This window comes from Cheilinus undulatus, linkage group 2 (genome assembly GCF_018320785.1).
Source record: "Cheilinus undulatus linkage group 2, ASM1832078v1, whole genome shotgun sequence".
Lineage (NCBI taxonomy): Eukaryota > Metazoa > Chordata > Actinopteri > Labriformes > Labridae > Cheilinus > Cheilinus undulatus.
Window position 1 is genome coordinate 3,016,855 of NC_054866.1, and position 22,944 is coordinate 3,039,798.

General features: G+C 41.1%; 1 protein-coding gene across 1 annotated transcript in view; it reads left to right on the plus strand.

Annotated features, from left to right (window-relative positions):
• LOC121521878 (WD repeat-containing protein 49-like) overlaps positions 1 to 22,723 on the plus strand; it is a 101,379-nt gene extending 78,656 nt beyond the window's left edge. Inside the window, exon 17 of the mRNA XM_041806065.1 lies at positions 22,508 to 22,723. Within this exon, the coding sequence (XP_041661999.1) occupies positions 22,508 to 22,723 (216 nt within the window). The remainder of the gene's footprint in view (positions 1 to 22,507) is intronic.
• Positions 22,724 to 22,944: the final 221 nt, after the last annotated feature.

Here is a 22,944-nt window from a genome sequence, read left to right on the forward strand (position 1 = left end):
AAATGGTTCAGCTGTGGTTAAAATGGGCAAAAGGGGGTGTAAATAGTGGCAATAATGGGTCAACAAAGGCAACAATAGGAAGAAAAAAGTGGTGGAAAGGGTTTAAAATGGACAAAAATGGGTTTTAAGTGGCAAAAATGATTCAAAACTGGTTTTGAAAACTGATGAAAAAAGGGTTAACATGTGGTAAAATTGGTGTAAAGTGGCAACAGTGTAATTTAGAAAATATTCTTAGTTTTTTAAAGGCATCTGATGGCCCCCTTTCAGTGTCTCGCGACCCCCAAGGGGGCCCAACCCCAAGGTTGAGAACCACTGCATTAAAGTACAATGAAAAAGTCCTGCATGTATTGTTTTAATAGTAGAGTGTCACTTCTTGGGGGTTTTCACTTATAATTGATGTTAAAATGATCGCTAATCCACAGAACAGTCACTAGCCTCCTCATTAGGTTAACCTGTTCAGCTGCTCATTAATCTAATCAGCCAATCACATAGAAGCAAGCAATGCATTTAGGCATGTATGCATGGTCAAGATGATGTGCTGAAGGTCAAACTGAGCATGAGAGGTGATTTCTGTGATTTTGAATGTGCCATGATCGTTGGTGCAGGACAGGCTGGTCTAATTATTTCACAAACTGATCTACTACTACAGTTCTCACAGGCTCACCAAAAAATGGTCAATAGAAACAGGAAAAGCATTGCCTGGTCTGATGAATCTTGATTTCTGCTGCCACATTCAATTATAAGGATCAAAATTCAGCATTAAAAAAACATAAAGGCATGCCAGATCACCAACGATAGCATGTTTAAAATCTCTTAAATCATTTCATGTTGACCACGCCTACATGCATCTCCTGCTGCCATGTGATTAGTTCATTACATATTTGCTTTAAAGAGTGTTTGAAATGTACCTAATGGAATGGTTGGTTAGTGTATATTGTACATGCATAGACTATGTTCCTATGTTCATGGGTGTTGCACATTTTAATTGGTCAAAAGCACCAATACTTGTCCCGTAATGTATTATGATAATATTGCCTTATCTGTTTGCATGATACATGAATCTGGCCTCATCCTCTATGTTTAAGATGGCTTCATTTGTATGTATGAGTTTGGTGTCAGGTGAAACAGTCACAGTCTGCATGCACGCCACAGAGTCGGCTGCCTTATTGCAGCATAATTACCATAAATCAAATTTACATTTGTCGTGTAATTTAGTTCTCATCTTGGTGTTGCCTGGTTAATTTTAGCGTCCAGCGAAAATATGATTTATTGTCACGCAGTTTCATAATTGCAACACACACACATTTACAGTGAAGCATACACACACGTCTGAAGGGAGAAATTATATCATAGCGGCTTAAGATATAATATGCTTTAACCCCTTATGTCACTCTTTCATGCCCAGGAGCCTTCGTTTATTCATCATGGTGTGATTACCAGATAATTTACTGAGAGTGGGTGTTTTGTTTCAGGATGCACTGAAAGATCTCATCTTCAGAACTGTCATAACACAACTCTACAAACTATGAGTGATTTATTTTACAACTAAAGGTCAGTATGGATGCGGCTATTATGCATGTAGAAAAATGGTCAGGAATCTCTGGCACTGGGACCAAACTTGGCAGATGATTGGCCAGATTCAACAATGAAACGGGAGTGCACTGGTCATGAAAACCACCCCAGAATGCTCCATCTGTCCTGGATTAATGGATTATTAAAAACATACATTTAAAAAAAATAATGTCAAAGTGAAAACTGATTTCTTCTGAGTAATGTCAATGAAACAAAAAAATATGCAATGGAAAATAAGTAACTCCATAAATATTAACCTTTTTTTAAAAATGACTGACCTAATTCAACGGAGGTCCATCCAATTGGTGGAAGTAGTCTCACGATTAGTGAAATGATGATCACCTGAGTGCAGTGAATGTGTCTAAGTGATTGCAGTATAAAGACACCTGTGACTTGAATGTCCAGCCACTGGTTACCAGCATTCCTGGCTACCATTACACCATGAAGACAAAAGAACACTTCCAAGCAACTCAGTGAAAATGTCATTGAAAAGAATTAGTCAGGGAATAGGTATAAAAACATTGCCAAGGCTCTGAACATCCCCCAGAGTTCAGTTTAACCCATCAATGGAGGAGTATGTCACATGTGTAAATCTGCCTAGATCAGACCGTCCTCACAAACTGAGTGAGCGTGCAAGAAGGAGACTAGTGAGAGAGGACACCAAGCCTCCTATGACTACTCTGAAGGAGTTCCAAGCTTCAGCAGCTGAGATGGGAGAGACTCTGCAGACCAGGTTCTTCACCAGTCAGAGCTTTATGGGAGATTGATAAAGAGAAGGACACTATTGAAGAAAACTCAGATTCAGTCTGGACTAGAGTTCACCAAAAAAAAATGTGAGAGACTCCATGGACAAGTGGAAGAAAGTTCTTTGCTCTGAGACCAAAATGGAGCTTTTTTGGCCATCAGACAAGACGCCAACACTGCATATCACCACAAACACACCATCCCCACTGTGGAGCACAGTGGGGGCAGCATCATGCTGTGGGGATGCTTCTCAGCAGTCAGCCCTGGAAGGCTTGTAAAGGTAGTGGGTAAAATAAATGGGCCAAAGTATAGGAAAAACCTGGAGGACAATCTTATCAGTCAGACAGAGAACTACGGCTTGGGAGAATATTAATCTTCCAGCAAGACGACGACCTGAAGCACACAGAGAAAGCTACACAGAAATGGTTTAAAGACAACAAGCTGAATGTTCTGGAGTGGCCGAGTCAAAGCCCAGACCTCAATCCAATAGAGAATTTGTGGCTGGACTTGGAAAGGGCTGTTCACGCCTGATCCCTGTACAACCTGACAGAGCTTGAGCAGTTTAGCAAAGAAGAATGGAGTAAAATTCCAGTGTCCAGATGTTTGAGCCTGATTGAGACCTATCCACACAGACTCAGAGCTGTGATTGCAGCCAAAGGTGACTCTACTAAATACTGAAGTGAAGGGAGTGAATATTCATGCAGTCACTGATTTTGCATTACATGTTTTATTTCACTGAGATTACTTTGAATGAATCTGTTTGCACTTTGACATTAATAAGTTTGTTGTAATATTTGTGTCAAAAAGGTCAGATTTATAAAATCTGTGTCAGACACAGCCTGTGTTTAAAACACTGTTGTGCAGAATAAAGGCAGCAGTTTTTTTTTTTTATATTGGGACGTCCTCTTGGACTGTAGCTAAAAGTAAAGTTTGATTAATCTATAAATCAATATCACATTTAAACAACAGCAGTCTTTGTCCAGTAAATAGGACAACAAAATTAAAGGTCATTTCTGTTCCTAAAGAAAATTCTGTGTTCAGCCTCACCTCTCAGAGAGTTCAAGGAGTTTTAGCTAGACAGAAACCAGAGAGAAGAAACTGATCGATCAAACAGTTAGAGCTAAAGTTTTCCATTTCTTCCAACCAAAGACTGCATTAAAAAAGCAGAGCAAATGTCCTTCATCTGATGTTTTCACAGCTCATTTTTTTTTACTTCTCTCTGCTCCTGTCATAAATATGAAAGTCAGAGAATCCATGTCGAGAATTTTTCTTGACCCTGAATGTTTGACTGAGTCAAAGTCCAAAATTCAACTACTGATGGTGAGAGCCACAGAAGAGAGGGGCTGTACCTGACCCACCAGATAGTTTCACATATTCTCTGGGTAGGAAATATTTCACATCCCTCTGGGCAACACCCCATAGATGGTGTCTGGGAAGGGCAGATCCTTTACAAAGAAATAAAGCAGGATTGGTTTAACATAGCACATTCTGTAAGTCACATTCATGCAGGCAAATCAGAACAACAAAAAATAAGCCCTAGTAGATGTTTGCTGCTAAGATCTACAAAGCATAAACTTGACAGGAGGCAGGCGTTGCACTTCTCCATTCACACCCATTCTCCCTACATTCACACACTGATGGCAAGGCTTCTATCAGACTGTGACTGTGGCTCAGGAGGTAGAGCTGGTCTTCACACAACCCCCAGGTTTGCTCCAGTGGTGTGCAAATGTGTATGGATGCGGCTGAATGAGACTAGTTAATACTGATGACAAATTCTCCGTAGCACCCTCTGCCATCAGTGTGTGAATGTTGAGTGGAAGGGCATGAATGGGTAGGCCTGACCTGTGGTGTAAAAACACTTTGAGCCCACAACCTCCAGTTCTGGCTCGAGCCACAGCTCCAGAGACCATCTCCAGAGATCTTGAAATTCCTTTGTCCACTGTGTGTAATATAATCAAGAAGTTTATAACCCATGGAGCTGTGGCTAATCTCCCTGGATGTGGACGGAAGAGAAAAATGGACAAAAGAATGCAACGCAGGCTAGTTGGAATGGTGGATAAACATCCTCAGTCAACTTCCACACAAATTCAGGCTGTCCTGCAGACTCAGGGTGCAAAAGTGTCAGCTGGGACCATACGTGGTCATCTGAATGAGATGAAGCGCTATGGCAGGAGACCGAGGAGAACCCCACTGCTGACAAAGAGACATAAAAAAGCCAGACTGGAGTTTGCAAAAATGTACCTGACTAAGCCTCAATCCTTCTGGGAGAACAGTTGGAGGACAGTTGAGACTAAGGTAGAGCTTTTTGGAAAAGCACGTCATTCTACTGTTTACAGAAAACAGAATGAGGCCTACAAAGAAAAGAACACAGTACCTACAGTCAAACATGGTGGAGGTTCATGGATGTTTTGGGGTTGTTTTGCTGCCTCTGGCACTGGGTGTCTTGACTGTGTGCAAGGAATCATGAAATCTGGAGACTATCAAAAGATTTTGGGCCGCAATGTAAGGCCTAGCGTCGGAAAGCTGGGTCCTTGTCAGAGGTCATGGGTGTTCCAGCAGGACAGTGACCCCAAACATACCTCAAAAAGCACCAAGAAATGGTTGGAGACAAAGCTGGAGAGTTCTGAAGTGGCCAGTAATGAGTCCGGATCTAAATCCCACTGAACACCTATGGAGAGATCTCAAAACTGCTGTTGCAAGAAGCACCCTTCAAATCTGAGAGACCTGGAGCAGTTTGCAAAAGAAGAGTGGTCCAAAATTCCAGTTGAGAGGTGTAAGAAGCTTGTTGATGGTTATAGGGAGTAATTGGATTCAGTTATTTTTTTCCAAGGGTGTGAAACCAGATATTAAGTTGAGGGTGCCAATAATTTTATTGAGGTTGATTCAACTTTTAGACATTCTAACTGGCTTCAGGTGTGATTTCTAGATTGCCAGCACCTGTTACTGCCACAGGTGAGTTTAAATGAGCATCACATGCTTGAAATAAAATGATTTACCCACAGTTTTAAAAGGGTGCCAATCATTTTGTCTGACCCATTTTTTGAGTTTTGTGTAAAATTATGTCAATTTTGTCTTTTTTCTACATATTTTTTTGTGTTGTTCCAATGCACATAAAGGCAATAAACATGTGTATACCAAAAACATTTATAATTGCAACGATTTTTGGGAGAAATGGTGTATTTTCTGGAAAAATTCCAAGGGTGCCAATACTTTCGTCCATACTTTTCGTCCAAACAGTTATCACTGTTTTATAAAGTTTAGGGATCATAGCCAAAGTACGCAGAAATGTTCTGACGGTAAATGCAGTGACAGGTCCATTTAGAGCTTTAAAGTACTAACTTTCCCCCAGTTTACTTCATTCCTAAAGGCTGTCCCACACTTCCAACCCCAACAGACATTTGGGATCATGTGATTGCAAACAGCCTATAGGAAATGGGGGCATGCATGACACTGTATGATAGATTTAGCTACTGACTTATTTTTTTAAGCATTTATTTCAGTTGAAGAAAGAATAACTGCTAATGAATGTTGAGCACTGGCAGGCCTCTGCAGTTTCATCAGTCTGCTGTCGACACCTCACAGAAACTTGGTTTGTTTTTAGTTTTACCAAAAGTTTCACAAACTCATCTGTCTGAAATCAGTTAAGATGATTTAGTTTTTGCATTCTTTTTAATTGCTGTCAGAAGTTGGGGAAGCAATTAGCCGAACTAATCACATAAACAAAGTACCCTAATAATAAAGTAGGCAATAAGGCAATTAAGTGAGAGTTATTGATGGAAAAAAATCCTGCTACAGATGCAAACTGACAGCCTCCCAGCTGTGAAATTATACAGTAAAAGCACAATTCATTTAAACACGCCTGTTGTGGAAAAGGCCAATAACACAGCAGAGCTGAACTCGAGTCCTCAATCTGCAGCGCCAACCCACCATGACATGCTTTTTTACCCCACGTTAGCTCTGAATGTAAATGATCATGCTTTATGTCTGCATGATGCTTGTGTTCCTGTAGTTCAAAACTTTTAAAGACACTCTGGCTGTGGTCTTTATTTTTAATTATTGTCATTTTAATTCATGTTTTTTATTCCTACTCATCCTGTCAAATTGGCACAAATAAACTTCACAATATCGTTAAAATGCAGATTAAACTGCGCAGTAATTAAGGGGTAACAGAAAACTTTTCTAACTGAGTTCATGGATTGGTTTAACTTTCAGAGCTTGCTCAAACATCAGTAAACTGTGTCTCTTCTGTCTGCCTGCTAATGTCTCAGATTCTGTTTGCTTTTGTTTTCTAAACAGGTGACTCAACACGGTTGCTGCCTGAATGACTTTTTAATTGCATTGTGGGTAATGCCGCTGCAGAAAAGATGGGAATATTATATTTGTTATGAGGAGGATGTAGAAAGAGAGAGGCATAACAAGGTGGAAACTATTTCTGTTATATTACAGGAAATCACCCCATTTTGCTCTGTTAGTACAGAAAACACTGAGTCCTCCAATCAGCCTCATGTGTGCTGTGTTGTTGTCCACCATAAGACTGTGTGTGGGTGTGTCCAACAAAGGCAACATCTCCAGAACAGCTAATTAAAAGCAGGACACATACTCCAGGATAATGAGGCAAATCCTGGGCCCAGTTTGGCCCCTTCTGACAAAAGTAAACTCAGATTTGTTTTGATGGTCTTTCTGTGGTCTAGCTCTTAGTTCTAACAACATGCAAGTGTCAGAAATCACGTCACAACTCAGAGCATCGCACACTAGCTGTTCACACTGCATCCTCTAAAAAAGGGCTTTTAAATATGTTTACCTCTAAAATAGGTAAACATCAGGAGCTTTTATTTTGAGTGCAGTAATGAGCTGAAGAGTTTGACCTCAGTGCTAACACAAGATAAAGCACAACATTCGAACATGGATATGTATGATGACATGGAGGCCTGAACCGTTGCCTCCACGTCGTCCATTAATCCCTGATAATTGGACACCTCGAAGGGCATTAACCCGCTTATACCATGGTCACTTGCCAACAAAAATAATGAATAAAACTACTAATTTATAATCTCATACATTTTGTGATAAAAATAGAAAGTTTTACTAAGGCGGGCTACACACTGCAGGATTTTAAGCCCGATTCGGGGCAAGATTTGCCTCCCCCGACGATTGTGGGGGCGTACCCCGAGAGGAGCCTCGTCGCAGACAACCATTTGTCAGACTAATCTTCGCGTGTGGTGTCAACACCGTTGTTTTATAGTTCGAAATCGTGTCGTAGCCTCCAAAATCCAAAATCGTAAACATCAAACATGTTTGATATTCACGATTCTAGGTTGTAGTGCCTCTGGCTGAGTACCCACATCAACCAATGAGAGCGAGCAGACGGGTTGCGTCACAGCCAGATCATACGTATTTTAACCGCTCCAAACCACGAACACAACTGTACCTCAATTTCAGCCAGGATTTCAGCCCGAGTCTCTCCCATGTTTTATGATTGTTTCTCCACTTGTAACACACGCCAGGACAGCCTGTTGTGGAGAGACAGCAAGACGGTATCAACAGTCATCCAATTTTTTTCCTGAAGTCACAGGATCACGCGAGGTCGTAGGCAGGTCAGCAGGTGTGTGGTCTCCAGAGATCTGACAGTCAGGCTGAGTCGTCTAGTGTGTGCGTTCTCTCTCACGGTTTTAAAATCTTTTCAGATTAAAAAATTGTCTAGTGTGTGGCCGGCCTAAAACAACAATTTTTTTTCCCCCAGCAACGCCTGAGGGCTTGACTAATACCTGGAATAGCCATTCCAATCCCATTACATTCTTAGGGAATATAAACATTGTTCAGTACTCCAGTAAATTGGATGGGCCATAGATATGAAGTCACAACAGAACAAAAAAATTAGTCTGCTCAGCTTGCTGAATGTATTTATCAATGAAAGGACATGAAGACGAGTGGGACTGAGAGTCATCTGTGGTCAGACTATAAACCTGTACGTTAACATGAACAGTCTCTGATAGAAAGCTTAGTTTTAGCAGACCAGCTGTTTGAATAAACAGAATAATTCCTCCTTCAGCACTACGAGGTCACAGACGAGAAACAGAGCTGTCCACGCCCTGCAGGTGCTGATTCTCTGTCAGACACGTCAATATTTATCAGATATTATCATGCCGGTTTATCAGAAGCATTTCCTTTGGCTCTACAGAGAAATAATGGCTTCTTTTCTTTAGTTTGTGTTTTATGAATCTTCTGACAATAGTTTATAGCAGTTAGAACAGGAGGGAAGTGAGTGACGCTCACCTCTCAGAGTTAAGGTGAGCCTGGAAACGTGACGTACATCAGATATAGAAGATAAGACCGTCTTACATTACTGGTCTTAACCTGGAGTCCGTCATGTTATTTATGTCAGTAAAGTGACGGTTGATGCCGGTGCACAGGCTCCTGAGGCTCACCCTCTATTACTCAATGCTTTATCCCCCCCAAAAAAGAGAATAAATTACAACCATAGGGGGAAAAGTTCACAACTAATGTTGTTTTCAAATAAAAGTACAGTAACTCTGGTTAAAATTTACTTAAATAAAACTAAAATTACTGGTCTAATTACTGGTCAGTGTTAATTTTGGCAGCTATTTTGAATTTCAGTCTTAGTCCTGTAATCACGTCTTTTTGTTTTAGTCACATTTCAGTCACTTCTACCCTTTTTAGTTTTAGTCTAGTTTTAGCCCATTAAAAGTCCTCATATTTTAGTCTTTACTTTTAGGCAAAGGATTTATTTTCTTGTCTAAATCTGGTACCAAATCATGGTAGTGTGTTCTCGACATCCTGCCAAACCTGGGGTCCCTGCTTTTTACAGCTGAGAGGCAACTTACTTTTTGTCAGTTTAAGTCATCACAGCTCTATTTTTGTTTGTCTAGTTTTTGTCATGGAAAAAAGGCTGTTTATGAACATTTTTAGTCATAGTTTTAGTCGGCGAATAAACACTGCTATAAATCTACTAAAGTCAAAGTTAAAAAAAGTATCTATTGAAGTACTTTAAGTATTGAGTAGCTACTGAGGAGTTTTACAGTAAAATAATATCTGTCTGTAGTGGAGAGAAAGAGAACGAAGAAATGTTGTCAAGTTCTGATAAAACTGGCGCTTTAGCAGCATCCATGCTAATGTCTTCCACCATTATTGCACCGACCACTGTTGCTGTTTGCTTTCATCACAGCTCCGCCGAGCCCAAAAGTACCACCCCTCGACGTTGATTGGTCCTGTCGCTTTCTAACTGGGCCCAAACGGTTCAGATGGGAGCTTTGCAAGGTTAGTAAAAGGTAGCACTAATTATTTTTTTCCCATCAGACCAATAATATCTTCACACACTTTTCAGCTCCAAAATGAGGGAACTGTTAGCTAGGATGCTAGCACCAATGCTGCTGATCTGACACATGTAAGTGCCTGCTACTTATTTAAGGGGTTTTAGGTCATCAGGTTCCTCTCAGTTTTAGAGTCCCACTGATTTGCCTCACTTCAGTCAGTTTTATAGTTCAGGGCGGTACGCACCACTCATGTTTGCTAGTTTTAATATGACGTTGTCAGACTTGCACAGAAAATAGAAAGTTTTCACCAAAAAAAGGGGCGGGGCCTACGTCATATGGACGGTCTATTTGCACTGGTTTCTCTCATTAACACGCACAGTAAAGCAGAGCATCATTTCTATCTGCACTCGGGTGTTTCTGTTTGTCTATCTGCAGTGAATCAGTGCTGGGGGGACATTTGACTCGGAGCTCAGAGAAACCAACTCTCAGAATGCTAAGCAGCACTTTTAAACAGTCTTAATATTAAGAAGGTGTAGGGCAATGAATTCACTTTGACACTGTGCGCTGCCTCCCTGGGGTGAGGCTGCCACTGATCAGCAGCTCCACACACTCTTTGGTTGTAAATACTGAAGCCCTCACTAGTCAAAACAGGTTTCTCTCCCACTTTATCTAGCCCAGACCGTCCAAGAGTGGAGGAGGGAGGGGAGAGGGCAGAGGAAAGGGTTTATGTAAGATGAAGGGGGAGAGGACGGATGCAGACTGAAGAAGAGAGCGAGGAGAGAAATGGAAAGAAACAAGTAAAGGAATAGCCGATGAGGGGTGGAAACAAGAGGGCAAAGATGCGAGGAACACAGAAGATGAAAAGAGGAGGAGGAGGATGAGAGGTGACTGGTTAAAGGAGATGTGTGAGTGCAGAGTTTAGAAAGAAAAATCTACATAAACAGCAAGAAAATTAAAGAAAGTGAGGCGAAGGAAGGAGGAAAAGAAAGGCGGTGAGATGAAAAGAGCATGTGAGCATGAGCAGAGGAGAAAAGGAGAGAAGTTCTCCTCTTTCATGATCGTAAACGTGACAACTGATTCAAACTTTCACGTTTTTGTATCTCTTCTTTATTTCCTCCTCTGAGCTTCTTAATTAGCATGCAGAAACATTTTCAAACACTGTTTCCATTCCCCAAAATGGCCCCAAACACTTGTAAAAGATCAGAAATATAAAAGATTCAGAGTTACAAAAAAGTCAGCAGTTAGATATCCTGGAAGCTACTGGAGTGTTTGATCTCTGCGTTCCCTAAAACGTCTTTGCATCGTTAATTCTGTCAACTGTGAGAATGTAAAGGTAAAAATGAAGCGTGCACGCTGACTTTTGTTTCTTTATTCTGTGCACATCGCCTCTCCACATCGACACAGAAGTGAGCCCAGCAGCAGCAGTAAAGGTCCCGTGCCATCTATAGGCAGTTCAGGATGGAGAATGTGGTATAAATATTCATATATTATTACTATTCTGGTACCATAGCTTGCTGCTGCGCACTCCTCCTTAAGGCCACACTGAGCTCTTCAAAGGAAATGGATTTCAGCGTACTTTAACATATATTATAAAAGGCTGCATTTTAAAAGCCTGTTATGTATATCTACATGTTTGTGTGAGTGTCATTGCACAGTCCACATTGTCTTCTCTGAATGCTAAAAGCCCTTTGACTGAAACGCTTTAGAGCAAATCTATACGAAACTGGAGAAATGCTCCACCAAGAACACACATGCTTAAAGCGCTCCAGGCTGCTAGCTTAACTCATTTCATGTGCTACAGGCTCTACCCGTGCACCCACTCGCTGGTGTGTTGGCTGAGACAGTTCGGCCCCGTGGTCACTTCCCCTCGGCTGATATCCCCCAATAATCTCCCTCCTTTTTTCCACTCAGCTGCTAAATGCGAGCATGTGTTTGTCGTAGAAGTATAACAGGGAGCACGGCTGTGTCAGGAGTCACAGACTGATTCCCTTCGCCTTGTCCCCTACATGGAGAGCTGTCTACTTATAGAAATGCCCCACGGCGCTCAACAAAGCTCTCTGCTGCTGCTTTAGAGAGAGGGTGACCGCCTTGGTTGCCACCTACGTGTTTTGAATCAGTTAACTTTGCATTTTTTAAATTGTATTTTCTTTTGGCATTAAACCAATGGGAATAAAATATAATATTAACATTTATCTAAGGGTAAATGAGCAGTTAATCTGAAATGACTCAATCACAGAGTGAGAGCTGAGTTGACAGTGTCATGGGTTATTGCAGGAGATATTTCTACTTCTACAGCTGCATTATGATAAATATATGGATGATTGTCTGCCATTTAAAAAGAGTTTTGTAAAGTAAGACAAAGGAGTATTTAAGGTGCATTTATTTATCTGACTGAAAATAACCTACTGCCTGGATGTTCATCTTGTATACCTGGTGCTTTTTAACGTTTTTCAGATGAAGATATTTCACTGATCCTGACCTGAAACTATCTAATAGCTACCATTTTCCTCTTAGTGTTGATAAATTACCTGCTAGTCTTCTGACTGTCCTTAGGAGTCACTCAGCTTTGAACTCATTTTATAAGTGTTAAACAGAAAGTACATTTAAACGCGTCAACTAGCAAGGCAGAGGAATAAACCAAGTTAGGGGGAATACATGTCTTTAGCAGGTGTGTAACGATGCATAACTTGATTTATTTAATATTTGAACATTTAGAACAAATCTTGATGCCTTCTTGAAGTCTGCTGTGTAACTCCAGCCACACTCTGGTACCTGCTGTTAGCATCTCGAAGCCCATGCAGTCACTGCTGTGAGCTCATGCAGCAACTTTAGGATAAAACCAACTATGGGGGGAGGGGGTCATGTTTAAGGTATAATTATAGAATCAGTGGGGGAATATGCCCAAATTAAAATATATTTAATCTTTACTACAAAGTAAATGTAATAAAAAAAATCAAATCAACTGATATTAAGGTTAAGAGAAAAAAAAAACAAAAATCTGTCTTTAAAAATCTGTGTTTCAATGGGTACAATGCTCCCGAGGACAACAATGCATGCAGGATTGACATGTCAAGGTAATAGTGATGGGAATTATGGCTCTTTTTGGTGATTCGGATCATTTGGCATGGCTCAGCAAAAAGAGACGGCTCTTTCGGCTCCAAAACAGCTCCTAATGTAGGTACCAGTCTGGCTTCATTTGACCTGCCAGTTTTATCAATATCATCACGAGTGATTGACATTTGGACAGCTATTTTACTCCAACGATGCTCAAGTTTTAAAAGTGATGGATATATCATGTAATTATTTTTCAAAATGTTCTGTCTCCCCAAAACACCTTGTGGGTCAGATAGAATCTGTTCATTGTCCTGAAATAAAAAATTAATGTTACACCATCAAATACGAGTGCGCCTGTGGTAGAGGATAAAAGATCATCCCTACTAAGCAATCAAACAACACACAGACACAAACTCTATTTAAAAATAAAATTGGTAATCGTAAAAATGGTATGAAACGGCTCTCAAACAAGATCATGCTATTATCGTTTACCCAGTTTCTGCCATTCTTTAACCCCTTTAGACCCCTTTCCCTGCATGTTTTATCCTCTTTGTGCCATTCTTATCCATTTTTGCCTCTCTTTAACCTCTTTTCATTACATTTTTTCAACAATAGTTGCAACTGTTAACCATTTTTTGCCACTCTTCAACCCCCTTTTGAAACTTTCCTGCCAGTTATTCCCTGTGTGCCACTCTTGACCACCTTTTCACTAATTTGCCAGGCTATTTATGCTGTATTTTTTGCCACTTTAACCCATTTTTGATACTTTTTCCCCCTTTCTGCTTCCTTAACCCAAGTTTTGCCATTCTTTAACCCCTTTAAACCACTTCTGCATGTTTTATCCTCTTTGTGCCACTCTTTTATCCATTTTTGCCATTTTTCTTCTATTTTGCCTACTATTAACCCATTTTTATTTACTTTCATGAACTATTTTTGTCATTTGTAACCAATTTATGATACTTTTTGACCCTTTTTCCCTCTCTAACCAATTTTTGCCACATTTTAACCTCTTCTTGCCACTCTCTCTGGTCATTTTTGCAGCACTTCTGCCAACCTTCACCCTATTTTTAAATATCTTCTAAATATAACAGTAAATTTCTGTAAAACAGATCAAATGTCATTTTCAAGCTATTTCAATATACATTGCTTGTGTGATGGATTTATCAGCTGCAGACATTTAAAGCTAAAGGATACTCTTACAACCACAACAGCTCCTTTTCCTCCTTTTCTGAATTTAATGATCTTTTGGGGGCCAGACAGGAAACTTTTGGGGGGCCTAATGTGGCCCCCGCACCACCAGTTGATGATCAGTGCCATAGAGGAGTTCTGGGGAAATGTGAAGAGGAAGATGAGCGACACCAGACTCAACAATCCAGACGAGCTGAAGGCTGCTATCAGAGCAACCTGGGCTACATAACACCCCAGCAGGACCACGGGCTGATCGCCTCCGTAACATAAGCAGAGATGAAGGAATTTGTGCAAAAGAAGCTCCAAAAAGTACTGGGTACATAAATGAGCAGAATATTCCAGAAGGTCTACATTTCTGTATTTTAAATCAACAAGATTGAAAAAAATAAAGTCTAGAAACATTTCACTTTGTTATGATGAATCTAGCATACATGGAAATTATACTTTTGAATTAAACCACAGGAAATATTTTTTTAGTTGCATTAAAGGGGCTCTATGTAAGATTTTTGCTTTAAAACTTCCCACTTTTGAGTATATAATGGTGCGCACTTTATCCCAACGTGAAGAATGAGGCTCTTTCTGTCTTCCTTGTTTGCCTGTGGAGTAATTTCTCTATGAAGACTTTGGGCTGAATTTTCTGTGAAACCTCAACGGAAGTGACATCGGGTACTACGTAATACACGCACCCGCTTGCTCTGTTTATACCTGACAACGGCGTGTTGAATGGCGAAGAGCGAGAGAAATGGCAATGGAGAAGGCTGCTTCCATGAGTAAACGACCGGCTAGCTCAGCCCAAACACCCACACAAAGTCCATGAAAACAAGAAAAACTGAGATAGTTTTATCTGCTGAAGCCCATCAAGCTAAAAGAGAATGTGACTGACGCAGGGGGAAATGGAGGATAAATATCGGTCAAGCATTTGAGAAATGAAGGGAGCCTCGCTCGGTGCTCGAGATACACACTGATCCAGAGATGGCCGTCTTTCCTTTGAAAAGGTAAAACATCACCCTGGACCATGAAATACAATGTAGTGTTTTATGTTGTATAAACCATATGCTACATCACGTTAGCTTGCTTACGAAGATGCTATCCAAACAACGAGAATGTCACGTTGCTCATTTAGTGTGTTAATATTGCATCTTTTTCTTGCTTCCTGGCACTGGACTCGAGTTTATGTTTTGATACTTAGTTCATAAAATATCTTCAACACATAATGTCAGCTATCTGATATCCATGGTCGAGGCCCCATTATCAGAGCTAATCAACGTTAGCCCTGTTGCTTCTGTTCTAAAACGCGTCCCATTCAACACACATCACACATTACACACGTAAAAAGACAATAAAATTGGTCAATGCTGCACTAAGTAGTGAAGTTGTTCATTCATAGAAATGGTCGTGAAAATATCGTCCTTTTTTAGTCGCCTCATATGTAATATTTAATTTTGTGCCGTGTCCGCACTAGAGGTTCAGATATACTTTATTCATTTTCATTTTGAGTTGGTGGAACTTTTAAGTGTTACTTCACTTACCTCCTCTGTATACATGATGCTGGTAAATCACCTTGGTCTGCGTGTGTATCAGCTGATAAACCAGAGGCTCGTTCATGAGCAAGGAGCGCGCCGTCATGGACGAGCAACACAATGTTGTTGTAGTTCGCCTGATGGCCGGCGGTGTCACTACACTGATATTTTTCTAAATCTTGCATAGAGCCCCTTTAAATATTCTAATGTTTGACCAACTTTAATTCCAATGAGTGGAGAAGGTACAATGTTAAATAAATGTGGTGAAGCTTCAGTATCATGACTACACAAGGTACATTTCTTTATGTGAACGTTTGGAGAGATAGATGTTGGATGGATATATGTAGTGCAGTTTTTTGACAGGCAGTCCTAAATCTTATATTGCTCTTTATAGTGAGCAGAGTGATTTCAGATAAAGCCTATGTGTAGGTGCAGAGACGGAGCTAAGAGGAGGAAGCATGTTGCATGATGGAACATAAGACAAATCACAAATACCCAGTCCTCACAGATTTTAGCCAGGATTTAAATATTTTATGTGAGTAAAATATTGAAGCCCTCCACCTGCCTGCAGCATGTTTTTTCTTTTTTCAACCTCTCCTCACCCCCTGTTCGAGGTTTTTAAAATTCTGGACAAGCCCTTAGATCTCTCCCTTTATATCTCCCTCTCACTTTCTGTCTTTCTTATCTGCTTCCTCCTGTGCCCCCTCACTCCTCCCCGTCCTCCTTCTCTCCCCCCGCATCGCGTCCATCACTGCAGCCTTCCTCGGCTCCAGTAATCTCCCTCTTTACTGTCTCTCTCTCATCTTCCATCCATCCTTTCAATCTAACTCTGTGGCTGCTGCGTGTTTCAATTCTCTCTGTTCTCTCCGTCCCCCGCCCTCTCTCTCTCTCTTTTTTCCTTCCCCTCTGTCCGTGCATCTGTAGCCTCTCTCTCTCCGCCGCTCCCTCTCTCACTGTCTGTTCTTCCATGAAATTAAAGCGCTCTAAGCTGCTGTTTAATCAGAGCCTGTTTGGGAAAGTGCTGCGATGACAGAAACTGTCCATTCCAACAGCTCTGTCTATGTATGCATGTTTGTTCTGTTTATGTGCCTGTGTCCATAGTGAGACTTTTATATGATAGACAGAAAAGAATGTATGTTCATCTATTTCTCCATGTGTGCTTTAAGTCACATGTTTATGTGGTGAAATGCATTTTGATGACCATTAATCCACTGATGATCAGCATCAGCAGGTGCTGTGGCCTGATACAGTGATGATTAACTAAAATCTGCTTGTTTACTGATGGGTCCGGATGAATGAACACGGATAAACAAAGCTAATTAAATACCACCACACAGCAGTGTTTGATGGGACAGATGTGGATACGGGAATGTAGAATTCAAGCCTTTCAAGCTTTTAGATTTTTCATTTTTTCTTTCAAAACACTGATTTTTAAAAAATGCTTTCAGACATCTCTGTGGAGGAATTTTGGCCCACTCTTCTTTGCAGAATACTTCTTATTCAGCCACATTGGAGGGTTTTTCAGCATGAAGGACATGTTCAGGTCATTCCACAACATACCAATCAGATTTAAGTCCCGACTTTGACTAACCGGACACACCAGATGGATGTGTTTCACACATTCATCTGGTAAACCTTCCATAGGCAACATTTGGGAAAGGGCAGAGCCTTTGAAAAAAAACTTGGTTTTGGCCTCAGAACTCTCCCATGATGCCATTTTTGCCTGGTTCTTTTATTGTTAAATCATGAACTCTGAACGTAACTGAGTCAAGTGAGGCCTACATGTCTTTAGACATTGTTCTTGGTTATTTTGGGACCTCCTGGATGAGTCGTCGTTGTGCTCTTGGAGTCATTTTGGTAGACTGGCCGAAGTTTTCTTCATTTGTGGATAATGGCTCTCACTAAGCCTTAGAAATGTCTTTGTAGCCCTTTTCCAGACTGATAGAAGTCAGTGACTTTGGCGAATTCGGAGACAAATTCAGGTGTATACGCAAAAGTTTTTTTTCATATCGTCATTTCATCCACACGGAAACGGCGTTCTGGGTGACTGTAAACAATACTTTTTGAAAAGTCCCAGAGTGCACAAATTCCTAAACGACTACTGTTTCGTCTCTGTGTGGATGGCTACCCGCATCTTTCTTGAAACAATTACGTCACATACAGCGTAGCTCCTTTAAGGGGCCTGCGCGGGTCCGGCCAAAACAATAATAGCGGACTACACCGTTGTGTTCGTCCTGCAGAAGCTACTGAGCTTGTTATGGCTTTTACAGAAAAATCTGATGCTCCTTTACCACCACCAGCAAACACACACACCATATGTTCTTAAGTCCAACACGGAGAACAACCAGAAGGAGAACTAGAAGAAAGTTTGTGTCAGTTTTTTTCTTCTCTTTTGGCGCATTTCCATGGCAGCAACACAGCGCCACGTACGGGCTTGGCATATGCACTACAGCGTTTTCAGTCATTTCCAGTGGTTTCATGCTTGGTGGATATTTCCTGAAATCATCCCGTCTTTACGGAAAACTTTTTCAAAACGAAACGGCAATATATTGTTTTCATCTCCATGTGGACAGGGCCTTTGTTTCTCATCTGTTCTTGAATTTCTTTAGATGGCGCCATGATGAGATCGAAGCTTTCTGAGATCTTTTAGCCTACTTCACTTTGTCAGACAGGTTCTATTTAACCCTTAGAGCTCAATCCATGCCGAAGGGAACATCCCTTTATAAATGACTTGGTAACCTTTGAACCGAAGATCATAGAAACTTAATTGTTTTTTTTAACTGAAAGCTCTCCATTGTGCCTTTCTGATTATGTTCTCCATGCATTGGTAGCTTTTACTGAACATTTTCTAGTGAGCCCAGATCTTGGCTGACTTTCCTGGTTCTCTGAGGACAGTGTTATTGTAAATAACCAGAAGTGACAAGTTTATAAAAACACTGATAACTTTTAAACCATAAGTCATAGACACTTATTCTTTTTTCCTCTGAAAGCTGACTTTCTTGTCATTTGTTTGCTACCATCGATGTCTCCGTAGCCCTAAAGGATACTGTTCCAGTGAGCCCGGAACTTTGGTGACTTTTAGGGGTCTTTACAGATTGAATTCACATTGTTAGACCCAATAATAAGTGTCTTTTTATCCATTTTGAATCACTTTTTAGTTAACTTCGGCTTTTTCCCAGGGCATCGCCATGTTGTTTGCCGCAATGCATTGTGGGAGCTGTAGTCAACCAGTTGTGTCTCTACTGCTTTGGGAATGGCACAAATGAATCTAACTGCAAAAAATGTGCACAGACTTTTCTTTGTATATATGTAGTTATTTTGAAAACCGTTAGTCCCAAAAGCTTTTTTTTTTTTTTTCCCTGTTTTGTCCCCTAGAGATGGGAGAACAAGTCTGTGCAAAGAAAAGTTTTGTCACTAATGTTTTCTGTGTGTTAGAAATAAAAATCTCAGAGTTTATATTCTGATTTGTTTTATTCTTTTGACTTTAGGGTCCTATAACTGTTTGAAAAATCAAGTGATATTACTGTAGTAGATATATTCTTAAAGCCCAGATTGTCCTGAAAAAAAGGATGTATCGAGCTTGACTGTGCACCACAGGGTTGATGTTTTAAAAGCTCTTTAAGACGAAAAGTCCAGACAAGACATGATGGTGAAAAATAGCTGTGAGCTCTGAGGGTTAAGGGATTTCTGGATTCATCAGGTCTGGTAGTAATCCTGCCTGGGTGTGACCTGTGAAAATAAACTCAGCTTTTCAAACAATATTGTTAATCACAGTTAATTCATGACTGCACTAGTTACTGCACTAGTGGAATTAAAACTCTATTTTTCAAGACAAAATTGGCCATGAGAGGTACGGGGGTTTAATGGCTGGTTTTATACCTTATGTCCAGGCCCTTGTTACGAGTTCCTGGTAACCTTTGGTTGGACCCATTTCACAAATTACTATTTCATGAGCAATTATTATCAAATATTCCTGCATTTGAGTGGATCTGTGATTAAACTCTAAATAAATTAAATTAGAATGGCAGACCGGGTCGATGGTTCAGATTTTTTAAAAGGGAGACCAGAGAGTGTGCTCCGATTATGGGAGTACTAGCCTTCACCTCTCAGCCTCCCTAGGAAAGTTAACTCTAGGGTGCTGGAATGTAGGCTCCAGCCAATTATTGTATCTCAGATACACGAGGAACAATGTGGATTTCATCCTGACTGTGGGACAGTGGTGGACCAGCTCTTGACCCTTGCAGGACTTTTGAGGGAGCATGGAGTTGCTCATCCAGTCTGCATATGTTTTGTGGACTTGGAAAAGGCTCACAATATGCCCCAGGGTTGTTGTGGTGAGCCATTCTCAGCACAAAGTTGGACATGTTCCCTTTAAGTGTCGGCCTCCACCAGGGCTTCCCCTCATCTTTGATTCTGTTTGTGATTTTCATGAAGAACATCTCAAGGAACAGCAGGCAGGCGAAGGGTTTCCGGTTTGAGGACCTCAGAATTCCATCTCTCTTTTTTTACAGGTGATGTGGTTTAGTTGGCTTCTTCCGCTGGGGACCTCCAGCAGGCTTAGGATTGGTTCATCTGAGTGCAAACCACCCCAAGGAGGGTCAGCACCTCCGGTTCGCTGCAGAAAAGTGGTGGATTTCTTCCTCTGGGTGGGGAGTGTCTTTGGATCAGGTGAAAGAGTTCTAGTATCTGGGGGTCTTGTTCATGTGAGAGGGTCAAAGGGCGTGACTGGTGGATTGGTGCAGTGTTAGTACTGCAGGTGTTGTGCTGGCATACTGTCATGAAGAGGGAGCTAAGCCAAAAGGCTAAGCTTTTGAGATACTGGTCGATCTACCTCCAAACCTTCACCTGTGGTCGTGAACCCTGGGTAATGACCAAAGAATGAAATCACAGATACAAGCGGATGGAGGCTGTCTAGGCTCAGCCTTAGAGATAGGTTAAGAAGTTCAGACATTCAGAGGCAACTGGGAGTAGATCTGCTGCTCCTTCACAGTAAAAAGAGCCAGCTGAGGTGGTCGGGCATCTGATCAGGATGCCTCCTGGGTGCAGGGGTAGTCTTCAGGGCATATCCAGTTTGAGACCTGGGGGGAGAATCAGAATGCCCTGGAGGGATTATGTATCCTGGCTGGTCTGGGATCACCTAAAGGAGTTGGAAAGTGTCGTTGAGGACAGGGATGTCTGGGTTGACTTGCTCAGCCTGCTGCCACTGTGACCCTGCCCAGGATAAATGGATTAAAACTAAATTGAAGTGAACAGGCAGCAGCACAGTTAAAGTGTACTGATCAATGAGCAGCCACACAAAAGAGCATAATTCAAAATGTAAGATGAATACAAATGAATTCAACTAAATAATTGTTAAAGTCTACCACTATCATAAACAACCATCAAAATGTCCTTAAGATCATCTGGTGATAACTGTTCTTTAAGCTCCAAGTAAACAGAGCAGCAGCTTTAAAACACATTTTCTCCTGTTCAGTTCTGACCTTTGGAATAGACAGAGAGAAAATGGGAACACAGATTGTAAGTTCCTGTTCCTTAAAATGTGTGACAGAGATTTAAGGTTATCTCTGAAGCGGATCTGGTCAGCTGTCTGTGGTGTTATTGGCTCAGCTCTGAGGCTCTGGCTCTGTGCTGGGTTGATGTGTTAGTCCTTTATGTTTTCCCAGTTTGAATGTCTGTCTCTACACTAGTTCTGCTGGCTGTTAAGTAACATGTGAACAAGACCCTTGTCTAATCTGGCCATCACTCATTTACTCATTCTAGATTTGATTCTGGTTGGAGCAACTCAGTCTGGAGCAGAGAAGGATACAATCCTTGCTTCTCTATCATGACAAAGTGAAAACTGAATTTGAGAGTTTTATGCAAATTTATGAAAAACAAAAACTAAAATATCACATTGAAATAAGTGTTCAGACCTTTGCAACAACACTGGAAATGTAGCTCAGGTTCCTCCCATTTCTCTGGATCTCTGCCGAGATGTTCCAACCAAGTTGAGCAATCAAGGGAGAGAGGCCTTAGTAAGAGAGGTGACCAAGAGCCCAGTGGCCACTGCTAAGCTCCAGAGATCCTGTGAGGAGATGGGACAAAGTTCCAGGACGACCATCACAGCAGCCCTCCACTGACCTGGGCTTTATGGCAGAGTGGCTAGATGGAAGCCTCTCCTCAATGCAAAACACATGAAAGCCTGCTTGGAGTTTGCAAAAAGTACCTGAAGACTCAGACTGTGAGAAACAAGATTCGCTAGTCTGATGAAACCAGGACTGAACTATTGGGCCTCAGTTCTAAAGTTATGTCAGGAGGAAACCAGACACCGTTTATTACCTGCCCAGTACCATCCCAACAGTGAGTGATTGTTGTGGCAGCATCATGCTGTGGGGGTGTTTTTCAGAAGCAGGGACTGGAAGACTGGAGGGATTTAGATATTCTCAATGACAGTGTTACTCAACGCGTGGCTCGGGAGCCACATGTGGCTCTTTTGTGAAGATTTGTGGCCCTTTTATGTCAATTTTGAAATATTATTTGAAATATAATTCCCCCAGAAGACCTTAAAAAAGATAAATTTTTACCTTAAATTATCTCTTGCAAGTCACATTTATCAGTTTGTTTTCCAGACTTACACAGTAGGCTTTAATTGTCAACCTTTATTACTTCATCTGTTTATTTTCCATCGCCATTATTCACAATTTTTTTGCACCTTTTTTCTTTTTGTTGCGAACTTCTAATCCATTGTTGCTGCCTTTTGCCATTAAATACCACCATTTTCCCATTTTTGCCACTTTTGTGCTGCTTTTTGCTCGTTTTAGTCACTTTTCACTCAATTTTTGCTGTTTTTGCTCCTTTAAACCATTTTCTCCACCTGTAACTCATTTTCTTGTCACTTCTCCCCCATTTTGCCTCCTTCTGTCCTTTGTTGCCACTCTTTCTCTTCATTTTTTCCCCCTTTCACCCATTTTTAACCTATTTGGCCCCTTTTCACCCATTTTTGGCACTTTTTGCGGCTTTTAACCATTTAAGCCAACCTTAATTTATTTTTGTTGCCACTTTAACCTTTATTGTCACTTTTCACCACTTAGATTGGAGCTCTGGCAAAAGTATTTTTCAACAATTTGGCTCTTTGGTTGAGCAGGGTTGAGTAACACTGCTTGATGAAAACCTGTTTAGGACCTCAGGCTGGGTCAATGGTTCACCTTTCAACACGACAGTGACCCTAAGCGCACAGCCAAGACAACACAGGAGAGGCTTAAGGACGACTCTGTGAATGTGCTGGAGTTGCCCAGCCAGAGCCCTGAGCTGAACCCCATTGAACGTCTCCAGAGAGACCTGAAAATGGCCATCCACCGACGGTCCCCGTCCATCCTGACTGAGCTCGAGTTATAGACTTTTGTCCTTCTGTCTCTGTTTCTCACTGCCTCAGTGAACTGATTTAAAGTTTCGGAGTTTCTCTCATCTTTTATATACGTTAATTATCGATATATGACAAATCAAAATACAAACATATGAAAGGTTTTAATAAGGTTTAAATTATGCTCATATTTGCGGAAGTTTTACTACTTAGATCACCCTCAACAAACAAAGAATATAGATGGAGTATTAATCAA